The sequence below is a fragment of the Dromaius novaehollandiae genome, chromosome 25 (assembly GCF_036370855.1).
Source record: "Dromaius novaehollandiae isolate bDroNov1 chromosome 25, bDroNov1.hap1, whole genome shotgun sequence".
Classification (NCBI taxonomy): domain Eukaryota; kingdom Metazoa; phylum Chordata; class Aves; order Casuariiformes; family Dromaiidae; genus Dromaius; species Dromaius novaehollandiae.
The window spans coordinates 3654181-3666691 of NC_088122.1; the positions used below are offsets into that span (position 1 = coordinate 3654181).

At 44.1% G+C, this 12511-nt stretch overlaps 1 protein-coding gene across 1 annotated transcript in view; it reads left to right on the forward strand.

Moving 5' to 3' along the window:
• Positions 1-1381: 1381 nt before the first annotated feature.
• Positions 1382-12511, forward strand: part of LMNB2 (lamin B2) — a 28734-nt gene continuing 17604 nt past the window's right edge. The window contains exons 1-3 of the mRNA XM_026105396.2: positions 1382-1702; positions 10246-10382; positions 12338-12494. Of these exons, the coding sequence (XP_025961181.1) occupies positions 1502-1702; positions 10246-10382; positions 12338-12494 (495 nt within the window). The 5' untranslated portion in view covers positions 1382-1501. The remainder of the gene's footprint in view (positions 1703-10245; positions 10383-12337; positions 12495-12511) is intronic.

Below are 12511 nucleotides of genomic sequence, written 5' to 3' on the forward strand. Positions count from 1 at the left end.
ATATGCCCTTTTGCACCCATTTGTCCAGCCTAGCTTCATGTGTTTCTTATGCATGTAAAGCGTGCAGTATTTTCTTGCCCTTTCTCCTATTTCTCTGTCTAGATCTGTCCTCCCTCTTGTGCACATCATTTCTTTGCATTACACTCATGCTGCTTTTTCCTTTGCTGTGCGTGTGCCACTGATTTGCAATCTGGTTTTCCCTGTTCACAGGCAGAAAGAAGTTCTCTCCCTCTTCGCGCCCTTGCTTGGTAGCTGGAAGGCACAACGGCGGTAAGTGCTTTTCCGACTCCAAAGTTCTGGGACATAGGGAATTAGCTCATGGGAATGTTAATCAGTTTATACCTGTTAATGTGTAAGGACTGACAGAGATTGAGGTATATTTGGTAAAATATGATTTGGGGAAAATAATACTTCAGATCTCTAGGAAGTGAAACTTTCCAGTGGCTTTTATTTCGTACAAATTTGGCCGCATTGCCTGGAATAGCAAAAGGATTTCAGCATAACTACCTTCTTGAACTCCCTGATTGAAGGCTAGGAGACATTATAACTTCTCAGGAACAATCTGGAAGGAGTTTCTAACATCTACAAAATAGGACCCCTAAAAAGTCACCCTAGGAAATAGCTGATAGGTACTTTTTCTGAAACTCCCCACTGTCAATGTGAGCAAACAGGAGACAACTGGCCTACAAAATTTCAGTGCTAACAGCAAAGCATGGCAAAATTATAAACAGCTGAAAACAGAGCTCTATAACAAAGTTTTAGATAACTAATGTGAAAACGTAGACTCTAAGAGAAATGTTACAAAGCTTTCAAGAAAATTGTAAGAATTAGCAGCACTGCATCACTTGTCATTAACACACCCTCTTCAAATCAAAGCATTTGATCGTACACCTACATTTTTACTGGATCTTTTTTTCAGGAGCACTGGACTTTATTAATGCAAAAATGAGAGTGTATTCAGAAGTGATCTCGGTTTTCGGGTGATGACTACAGCACTAACAGAGATCCTAGAAGAAAACGTTTTCTCCTTTCCAACACGCAGGGCTGCTTCACGGCTTGGGGCACCACCGGGCACAGCCTTCACTCCTCCGGCTGGGAGGCCACAGGACCACAAGGCCGTTATGGCGGTGCCAGACGCTTCAGCAGAGCCTGAACTGCAGCTCCGGAGGGAGAGTCACTTCGGGACCGGGGGGACCCATCGCCCCCATGCTAAGAAGAAGCAGCCGGAGCCAGCGCGGCCGGGCAGGAGGCCCCAGCCCTCCGCAGGAACCCGGCCGCCCCGCGCGGCGCTGCCCGCCGCTCACAAAATGGTGCCGGCCGGGCCTACATCTCCCGGCACGCCCTGCGGCGCGGCGCGGCGCCGCCATCTTGGCGCGGAGACTTCATTTCCCAGGCGGCGCGGCGGCAGGGGAGGCGACGTCCGCCATCTTAGCGTGCCCTCCTCCCGTAGTGCGGCTGGATTGAATGAGCCCGTCGCCCGCCTGCCCGCGAAGAGAGCGCCATGTCAGGCACCCCGAGCCGCGGCACCCCCGGCGGGACCCCGCTGTCGCCGACTCGCATCTCCCGCCTGCAGGAGAAGGAGGAGCTGCGGCAGCTGAATGATCGCCTGGCCGTCTACATCGACCGTGTGCGGGCGCTGGAGTTGGAGAACGACCGGCTGCTCCTGAAGATCTCGGAGAAGGAGGAGGTCACCACCCGGGAGGTACGGCGAGGGGGCCGCGCCGGCCTGGCCGGGGGCTTCCCGCGGCGGCTGCCCGTCGGGGGTGTTTCCCCGCTCCGTCCCGGGGAGGGGGCTCCGCGGCCCGCGGGGCTGCGCCGCGGCCGGGCACGGCAGGCCCCTTCCCGCCCGGCGCGCGGGGCGCTGGAGCGGCTCCGGGGCGGCAGCCGGGTTCGGCGGTGCCATGCGCGGCGCCCGGCTCTGGGGCAGGTAGTCCCGGCTGTGCCCCGCCGTGCCGCTCCGGGCGGAGCCGCGGTGTCTCTGCGGGGAGTCTGTGGAAGTCAAGCGTCCGTGTGCATCCGAGTGGCCCCGCGGGGGCTGTCAGGGGCGCTCTCGCCGCTGGGCTGGGCTGGGCGAAGAGACTCCTGGAGACACTTAAACTCGGCTCGGGCCGATATCGACACTGAGCGACAGTTCGCGCGCCTGGAGCAGACCCTGTGTCTGGAGTCGGGCTGGAGCGGCACGGCTGGCCGCGTCTGCGGGCTGGTTGTGCTGGAGTCACCGCTTTAGGATGAGGCGTGAGAGCAGTGCCCTTCCTGGGAGTCTGGCACTGAAATTGTAGGCTGCTGCTTTTAGTTTGTCTAGGGAGGGCTTGCAGCACAAAAGATGTGGTTGGCTGGAACTTCCAGGTCCTGCTGCTGATACAGTGCTCAGGGTCCTCTAAGTTTTTGTGCAAGTCTCTTTTGCTGTGGACTACTACTTTGCTGTAATCTGTAGCCTGTTCCCTTATCACAGGTGAACTGGTGAAGGTTGAGCACTGGCCTTCTTGATGTGCAGGACCTCACATGTGAGCACATGTGTCCTGTGGGTTGCAACAACCTGGATGTCACCTTTTCTTTATGGTCCCTGCCCTGACTGCTGATGTGATAAAGTGAAAAACCTGAAAGGGTTTAGGCAGACTTTGCTTCTTACAGGAGAAAATTTTTAGCCCCTCAAGAACTAAATGTCCTTGTAGTATGAGCTACTCTTTGATTGTCCCCATCATGGTAGGGGATCTGGGCCATTTCTTGTGATTTTGGAGGCAAACTGGCTGATACTTCTGTTTCTTGATTTTTCTAAGCCATGCTTTGCTCTTCCCTGTTCTGCTGTATCTGCTTTCCCCCAGGACTCTCCTTCCCATATGGAGGAAGGATGTAGTCAGTGACCCAGCTGGGGACAGTCCCACCTATCCTGTACCAGTCAAAACCCCCCACTTGACCATCTGTTGGAGGCACTCTGCAAGGTAAGGTGTCCCACCTCACAGATGAAGTAAAATTTCTGTGGAAAGCCTTGCAGTTACCTGCTTGGTAACTTGTGTTGATGCAAAGGACTGCTATGGACTGCAAAGGACTGCCACTGTGTAGCTACTTTTATATATGTGTGTATATATTATTTATTTATTTTTATATATATATATAGTGCTGGGGTGCTGGGAGGAGGGTTTGAATTACTGCAGTTCGATTGAAGTGGACCAGATATGATAGTGTCTTGTTTTGGGAGTCATCTGCCTACCTGGTATTTCTGTACTTCCAGGATTCAAACACTTTGAAGTCCGTTCGTACCACTTAATGATGTAATTTCTGCGTTTTCAAAATAGCTTGATATTTCTAAACAAAAAACATGTCTACATCACTTGTTTTATGTGAAATCATGCTTAAAACAGAATAACCATGTCTCGTTCAGAGAGCTTCCAAGTTGTAGGTTGTTGGAGGCTGGGAGAGTACAGAAGGGAATATGCATTTTAGAATTGCCTTCTGCCTCCTGTGTTTACTAACAGTGCATGTGTAATGAGAGTAAGAACAGGGCAAGTGCAAAGCATACATATATTCTTATTAGATTTTTAGTGTGAACATAAACTGACTTCTATTAGCTCTTCAGTGTTTAATCAATCCTGGAAATATATGCTGATGCAATGATCAGAAAATAAGCTGGAGGATTTCAATATACATCTTGCTTATTTTGTCCTTGAGCTTGCTTTCCTCACTTTTATTCCAGGTTTTTTTGAAAGTCCTGATTCTTGGACATATTCTAATAAACTTTGTCTGGATTCCTCAGGCTCCTCTGTGACCCGTCAAAGACAATGGCTTTAAGATACTTTTACTGGTCTCTGGACTGCATTTGTTAAATGCTTCCCCCCTCCCTTTATTTATTCTGTACACATGTCTGAAAGAAGAGACTTGGAAGTATTGTCAGTGTTTTGATGCAAAATAATGGCTCATGTTCAGGCTTGTGTGAGCACCAAAACTTCCAATGGCTTTCAGACTTTCAGGTTTACTGAAATGAGAGAATCCTGTACGTTTGACTTTCAGAACCAATCTGGTAAACTTTTTTCAGCTGATAGTCCAGTTTTCTTGTTAAAAATATTAGAATGTGTGTTCTAAAAGTGATTACACTCAGTGTGAAATAAGATGCTGATTTAAAAAAAACCCAACACTTCTGTGCAGAAGTACAGTTAAGTGTAGTCAAGTGATACTGATATACTGTTCTGACTACATCATTAAATCTTTGTAGTAACTCTGCATATTAGTGTTCTTTTTCTTTTTGTGACACTTACCACCTTTTAATAACCATCTTGGCGTATTACAGATGATGAAACTTGGTTTTCATCTCCTCCCATCATAACTAAATCTGTTTAACTTCAGTACTCATTAGGTCAGTTACTGTCTTTCCGTTTCCCAGTAAATACATCACTTAAGAAGGGTGATCTGATTTAAGTACATCTATGATGTGTAGCAATCTGTTCTAAAAGGCATGGTGGTTATGATGGTGTAAACTTGATTAAAACGATTGTCCTCTTAGCCCTTGAAAGTAAGGGCAGTGTTTTGATAGTTCCTGCAAGTTCTTGAACTTCTATTAATAGGAATTTTCTCATACTGATTGTCCACTTAAATATTTACTGACTCAAAGATAATGATTGGCTTTTCACAAAAGAGTAGGCTAAGTGATTTTTATCTGTTCATTTCTCTTCCAGAATACTTATTACTATCCCTCTATAGCCAATAGCAGCAAGCTCCATCTCCTGATTTTTAAATCATTTGGGATAGTTTAAGCTGAAACTGACTGAATGTGTGCAGAAGAACCTCAGTATCCCAAATGGCTAGTAACACAGAAGATCATCTGCCACTGTGGTAAATGCAGTGATGCATGGTGCAGGATTGAAAGCAGGAGCAACTGTGCTCAGCAGTGAGCTCTGTTTTAACACCTGAGACTTGTGACTTGAAAGCAGGAGAGGGGTCAATAATCCAAGGCAATGGAAAGTTAGGGGCTATTATGAAGAGCAGTAGTCAGGAGGATGGTATTGTGAGAAGGGCTTATCTCCCAGTATCCCTGTTCCAATAAGGGCCTGAGATGAGACCATCACAGACATTTCCCTTTCCTCATGTGTGGGAACGAGGGACTGGCTTATTTCTGATCTTGCTCTCCAAACTGTGGTTCAAGGGAGTCACTTGTAGTTGAAAGAGGTATTGCTGATGCTATGCAGGCAAGTATCACAACCACTGCTCCACCAGAGACTTATCAAGAGATGCTTTGATCATTAGCTGATTTGTTGTGTCCTCTTTTCTCACGTTTTTATCACCAGTCTGCAGTAGAGAGTGAGAAGAAAGCAACCACGTTCCTGAGTAGCCTTCTCAGTTTTGAAGACCATGGCTGCATCGTGGTTTTGGAACAAAATAACTTGTGCCTTAGGAATAGAAGGCTGTTACATTTCACCAGCAGAGAGAGGGAACTCTGCAGAAGCTGGGATCTGTCTCTAGTCCTGTACTAATTACAGCCCTTTCTTTCTGGTTCTCTAACCCTGTCCAATGCTGTTTTACATTTACTTGTGTGCAGTAGGGCTCTAGAGAAATAAAAATGTTTGTAGGGAGCCCTCAGACAAATACAAGAAATATTTTGCTTATGAAGCTGGAACTCATAATTGTCCTCATTCTCTTGCCCGAGTCCCTTCATTTAGCTTAGCTTATGTTAGAAGAGGAAATTGAGCTCATCCCCTTATTTTCCTTCCCCCTAATATATGGCTGACACTATTCTCACTGTGTCTGGTGTCACCTGATATATAAGGCTGGGAAGAAGAGTAGTGGAAGGGCTAAGAAAAGACTATTCCCAGAGCTTTCCTCCATTCCCTTTCTAGTATTTCCCTTGCCCTGCCATGCAATGCCTGTGATCACAAAAGACATTTTGATAGGCATGGGAAGGGGTGGTGCTACAATGTTCTCAGGACATCCCAGTCCTTTTTCACCTGCAGAAAGAAGTGGAAAGAGCCCTGGGAGACCCAGGATACCCCCTTCTATCCTCACTGATGTCTTCCCAGTGCTCTGGCTTGCAGGTGGTTGCAGTCTTCCATGTCAGAGCCATCAAAACATTCACTGCAGTCTCACCTTGTCTCCACCTATCTACCAGCACTGCAGCTACCCCTTCCCATGTATCATCCATAGTAACCAGAGCCACTGTCATGACAAGGATGTGTGGGTCTGGTGCTGTCTAGTTGCTGCCTGCAAAATATGTGTTCAGATGCTGCTGTGGGTGCTGGGTCACTCAGCCATAGTTATAACCTCCATGGCGTGGAGTAAAATGGTCTTCTGGTATTGGAGACATCTCCTGGATGGTGAAGATATACAAAGGCCATTTTTGTTGTTCTTGAGAGCCTGGGTATCTGAGGGTTGCTCACCTCCTATCTCCATGTTACTCTCTTAACTCCCTCCCCATCTTTAAGGAGGTAGTCAGCCCTCCATTCCTGTGCCAGGGCTGTAGGAACTCCAGCATTTGCTAATGCTCTCTGTCAGCAGGTCTACATTTATTCACTGTCCCTTGGTGGGGGGAAATGTTTCCTCTGCTGGCCCCCAGGGCATATCTTAAGATTGGTCCTTGGAAGGCCTCTGCTTTCAGGCCAAGGGGCAAAGGAAGACTGCCGTGCTGCTATGCCTAGTGGCTCCTTCTACCTGGCTATCCCTGTTTTGTCCTGTAGGTTCTTTGCTGCCATTGCTGATGACAAACCCTGATGGGGATTCACAGAACCGGAGGAGACCTTGCACAGTTGATCAGGCTTCCACTTCTAGCATGTCAAGGTCTAGGATATTGTCTGGCGTAGGGGAGGGATCATGACAAGTGCAAATTGCAAGCCCTGCTCTGGAAAGGCAGGTCTCTTCTACAAAACCTGAGCTTGCTGCTGTGGGGTGTGGTGTTGTTCCCACGTTGTTTGTCACACACGTGCACACACAGAATGTCAGGGGACTTAGTAGTGCTGTTTTTCCTTGCTGCAGGAGGAGGACATAGCTGTTCTTCTGCAAGCGGGTGCTTTCACCTCACTGCTCTGTGAGGAGAAGCACAGAAGGAGCACAGTACTGGTGTGCACTGCTGGGCTCGGAGCTTGTAATATCCCTCCTGGAGAAAAGGAGAGAATAAGAAGTCTCTGTGCGGTATCCTTGCAAGTGCCAGTTTATTCCCTGGCTGTGAAGATTCTAACTTCTACAGCGAAATGCCTAAAAACTGCATATTAAAATACCCAAAGTTGTAGGGAGAATCTTTTTAGGGTCTACTTATTCTGTCTTCAGGGGGAATTTTGTGCCTGGTTTTCCTGTAGTAGATTCACACTCGCCAGGCTGCCATACCTGGCTGGAAGAGAAGAGAGAAGATTTACTCAAGCCACCTCACTGAAGTCTCTGGGCAAAGGCAACCCTATTCTTCTAAAACCTGTGACCTCAGGTGCCGGGTGTCACTAAGGGTGCTGTGTCACTTGAGATATCTCTGTGAAGAAGCTGTTTTTCAACTATGTGAATGTGTGTGCCCACATTTGTTTGGAAGACTGTGATAGTGTTAACACTTGCTAATAAACTGCCTTCCTCAGTGGTGTTGATAGTCGTGAGTGCCTGGTCCTGAGCAGACGTTTCAAAAACCTGATTCTGTGTGACAAAATTAGAAGAAAGAGTGGCCATGTACTGGCAGATATCCTTGGTGAGTCTGTGTAACGGCACTGGCTGATAGCCTTTCCTCCATCCGTACATGGGTGAAAGGAGAACATACTGAGCCACTCCTGTTGGGAATGCATTACATTTTGCACATTAATGTTTCATGGCTCAGTTCTTTGAACACAGAACAGCCCCTTTGCGAGGCTACCAGCTGAGGGCCAGCAGGTGCTCTTGCAGCACAGCACCTGCACCTAACTTACAGGTTAGAAGTGTTACACACACAATACCAGGCTAGATCATCTGGGCTGATGGCACTCTTTTTTTTTTTTTTAAATCTACTGTTGTGTCTGTTTCTTCCCCCCCCCAAAAAAAAAATCAGTGCTGAAAATATGAAAATAAACATGATATAGTTTTCTTATGACCTTTTTGAATTGTCCTCTGGTTCAGTTTGATCATATAAAAACAAACTTGGGAGAAAAGCCTTTTCTCCCATTGTATTTTGAGTTGCAATTCCAGTTTATGCCCTAGAATACTGGGAAGGAGTCTGTCCTTGGGCACTGCACTGTGATTTAGTGTATCCGTCTGAGGCTACAGTAATATAGTCCCAAATTCCTGACAAACACCCTAGGGTAAGTACTTTAGCACATTTAAGAATTGGTCTAAAGAGGACCAGCTGATCAAGGCATTAGAGAAGGAGTGTTGTGGATGCAGTACCTGATGGTGCAGAATCAGTGCTTGGCTATTGGCCAGCTGTATTTTGTGTTTCTTTTAAGTTCTGTGCAGGCTACAAAATCACCAGGGCCAGATCCAAAAAGAAACATTAGCCTGTCAATATTGTATTATTACAACACTTGAAAATGAGGTACCTAGCCTCGGGAATGGAATAGGCAGTATTAGATACCTGTTATGGTAGGGCTGGAAAAAATTTAGGGTTGAAATGTCAGTTCACTTACTAATGAAGATTCAGTAGTAAATAGGTTTTGATCAAAAATCGTAGTGAGCCATATGTATTAATTCTGCTTACATAGCATATGAAATGCGGCTTGATTTCATTTTTAAAGAAAATAGAAGGATTAATGTTAGAAGAAGTTTTAATCTGAAGGTTGAGCATTTTTCCGCCTCTTGGGAATTAATTCTTTTTTGGAGCAGGCTTTTTCATGTCTAATTCATTTCAGTTTACAAGATTGTGAGCTTTCCCTCACAATAATTAGATGGCAAATTTTGGTGCTTGTCTTCAGATGCTGGGTGAGTTTGATGTAGCCTTATGAATGGCACTGAAGGGTCATCCATGATGAGAGTCTCTGTAGCCTTAAAATACTTTTTTTTTTTTTCTTGGTATTGCAGAATGCTCTATGATGGATTTTAGCATAGTTATGGTACAATTCTGCATAGAAGTTCCTAAATTGTGTAACTGATAACGCAGAGTCGTGTTGGCTTGCGCTATAGACAGTCTTTGACTATCAACTATGGAAGCCAAACTTCAGCTGAGCAAGTCTTGAAAGAATTAATCCGTTAAAGAAAAGAAGTAAGATTTCATGGCCGGCAAGCAAAGCAGGTTCTGATATGCAGTATGCTTGTAAAATAAGGTTTCTTAGTCCTCATAGTGTCATATCTGAGCTTGTTTCAGAAGTTTTATGAGAATATAGTCAATCAAGAACCTAATCATACGCTGATTGCTTTTAAGCACCCTTTGAAGACTAGATGGTTCAGTCTGTCACTGGTGTCACCCTGATGATGAAATAGGCGTTCCTAGGAATAGCATGGTTTGCTTCCTTGTCTCTACGTCTTATGCCTTTTTATCAGATTTTTCTGCCTAAAGTTGTTACATTCTGTTTACAGTTTTTCCCACACCTTGATTGCTTCATTTTTGAATTTACATTAGTAATAGTTGTTCTGGTATCCTTTGAAAGAAGCGATAGCAGCAATCTTATATGGTCTTGAAATCTTAGCTATCTGACATACCTCTCAGATGCTCTTGTGTCCTAAAAATAAAATAAAATAAAAGGATGAAAGACTTACAGCTGGCTGGTTGCAGTGTGAATAGCTAATTTTTTTGATTTTTTTTTTGTGATCTTGGGACAGGGAGAGGTCTGTAGATCCTCATCCTCTGTGGTAGGGAGTAGGAGTGGAAGCTCATCTCTGAACAACAGGAACATGAACTGTTCATCTTGTTTCATGTTCTTTAGCTGATAGTGCAAGAGCAGCAGAGTTGAATTGGACCTCAGACCTGTATTCTAAAAAATAAGTCCTTTGTATTTTATTTTTAAATGATGATACAGCTGCAATTGCAATTCTGACAACCAGCAATATTGGAAATGAGGGAGAATGATTTAAGATCCGATAATAGGGTGTACTCATTCACTTCAGTTTAGCTCTTTAGAAGGCTTGTGCACTTCAAACATACAGTATGTTATGTTATGTTCAACTGAGAATAAAAATTAAATCTTATCTTGAGGACTAGGTCACTTTTAACTATAGGTGCACATTAATTCAAAATGTTTCCTTGTACAACATTCTTAAAAAACAAATCAGATCATACATCTTTTTTCAAAGAAAGCTAAGCAAAGCCTGGTGCTTTGTTTTGATTCTTTGATGTTCAGTCTGGGCTGTTATCATATCTGAATGATTATTTTCCCTTAACCTTAGGTGAGTGGAATCAAGAGTCTCTATGAGTCTGAACTGGCTGATGCTCGAAGAGTTCTGGATGAAACCGCCAAAGAGAGGGCTAGACTACAGATTGAAATAGGAAAACTGAGAGCAGAACTTGAAGAGTTCAACAAAAGGTAAGGAAAGTCCTGTGTGCTACACTTACGTTTTTAAAAAAATGCTAATGGGCAATATTTGCAGTATGAACAATACTACTGATGCTTCTTAAAATGCCTTAGTGGGTGTCTTTTGGAAGTGTTATAACTCAGTGAGAAGATACAGTCTCGTCGGAGGGCAATTCCCTGGCTTGTATATACACCTAGTCAGAGCAGATAATCAGACTAGTATATGCACAGATGTATTTATAGATACAAGATTAGTAAACTGATTAGATGAACACTTCAGATGTCTAGATGCTGAAAGAATCAGTTGTGCCTGCTTCTGTGCTATTGTTCCTCTCCTTAGGTGAACATGCACGTGGGTAGCTGCTTGTTAAATTGCATCGAGAAACTGATCTATGCTAAAACTAACATAGCCAAGGAAGGTTAATTTTTTAACTTAATCATTTTTTCTGTCTGGTTCCCTGTATGACTGATGGCAGAAAAGAAGGCATAGGACAAGGATGGCCCTGAGCATTTTGGGAATACAGAAGCAGTACACATACATATATTTGGAAATACAGAAGCTACAGATTAAATGTGCTGGAAAAGACCTTGTACTGACTGCATTTTAAAAATCTGTTCTTCAGTCTGTGTCAAAGAATTTGACCTAATTATTAAACTGGCTAATGAAGCAAAACATAATTCATTATTTCTGTTTCCTCTAAGGAGCTTTTATTATCAAATACTGCTTAGCAGTTGAAACTTTACTTACAATGAGTATATATGCTGGCCAAATCAGTTTTTGCTTTTAATTGAATTTTAGTATATGTTTAAGTAGATGGGTTTAGGATTTATAGATGTTTCCTGAGCATGATGGCAGTATGTACAGTCACAGTGTAGAGCAGGAACCTGTGTATGAAGATTTCTGGCCATAGAATTGCTTTTAACCTAGCAGTGCCAGCACAGGAATGCTAGAGGTCTCCCTTCTTCATGTGCATCTAAGGGCTTATAAAAGGAACGAAGTGTATCCCTGCCTTGTGGTTCTTCTGAACAGCTAGCTAGTTCATGATTAAATGATTTTTTTTTGTTTCCTCTGTAAACTTTGCGGTATGACTGGATCTTCATTTTACATGCTGGGCCCTACTGTTAAGGTTAGCCATCAGGGATATTCCTTTGTGGACTTTGGCCCTGAAATAGCTGTCCAAAGATGGAATAGTTACAGTATAAGCACCTCCCTTGAGTAAGTCACTGTAAGTGTGTTTTACAGCTAGCAAAGAGCTAGCCTATTGAATGTGAGGCACAGTTCATGTCAAAGGAGATGCCTGCATATGGTCAGATGAATTGTGCCCTAAAATTTACTGACCCAATTAGCTAGGTCTTTGTTCACCGTAAAAGGACCCTATGGTGGCTAGCTCAGATGTAAGTGCATGAAGTTAAGTGAGATGAATATCACCCAGCCATCCTGTAATGCTTCTGTTGGGTTTGATTTCCCTGTTAGAAGTCACAGACCAGTAGTCCTGACATTGGTTTCAGATGTTGTATTTTGCATGACAGTCAGCCTTAGATGGTCGCAGAGGTTGTCCCTCTTGTTCTGGTGCTAGCAGTCTACTTGCTTGGCTTGTAAAGCAAGATCTTAAATTTGGTTCATGTATCTTGTTCTGCAAAATGCCCATTTCCGTTTGTAATGCAGCTTTATTGTCATCCCTTAGATGTCAGAATTGGCTTCTTTTTCCCTTTTCTGTCCATGACATATGTTCTTTATTGGGTAAATACATGTACAATCCATTGATACAAATTGTGTTTTTTCTTAGAGTGGTTTATGATTATTTTCATTCCTGCAGTTGCAGGTTAATCTGGGAGCCACCTGGTGGTACATAAATTGTTATAATTGTAATAAAATGTATATAATAAAATATCTGTAATTGTAACCAAGACATCCACAAGATGCGCGTGCACACATTTGTTAATATTGTTAACTTTTTTTTTTCCAGCTACAAAAAGAAAGATGCAGATTTTTCTGTGGCTCAAGGTCGCATTAAGGATCTTGAAGTGCTGTTCCATAGAAGTGAAGCGGAACTCAATACTGTCCTGAATGAAAAACGCACTCTGGAAGCAGAGGTGGCTGATCTGCGTGCCCAGCTTGCTAAGGTGTGGCAGTGAATGTT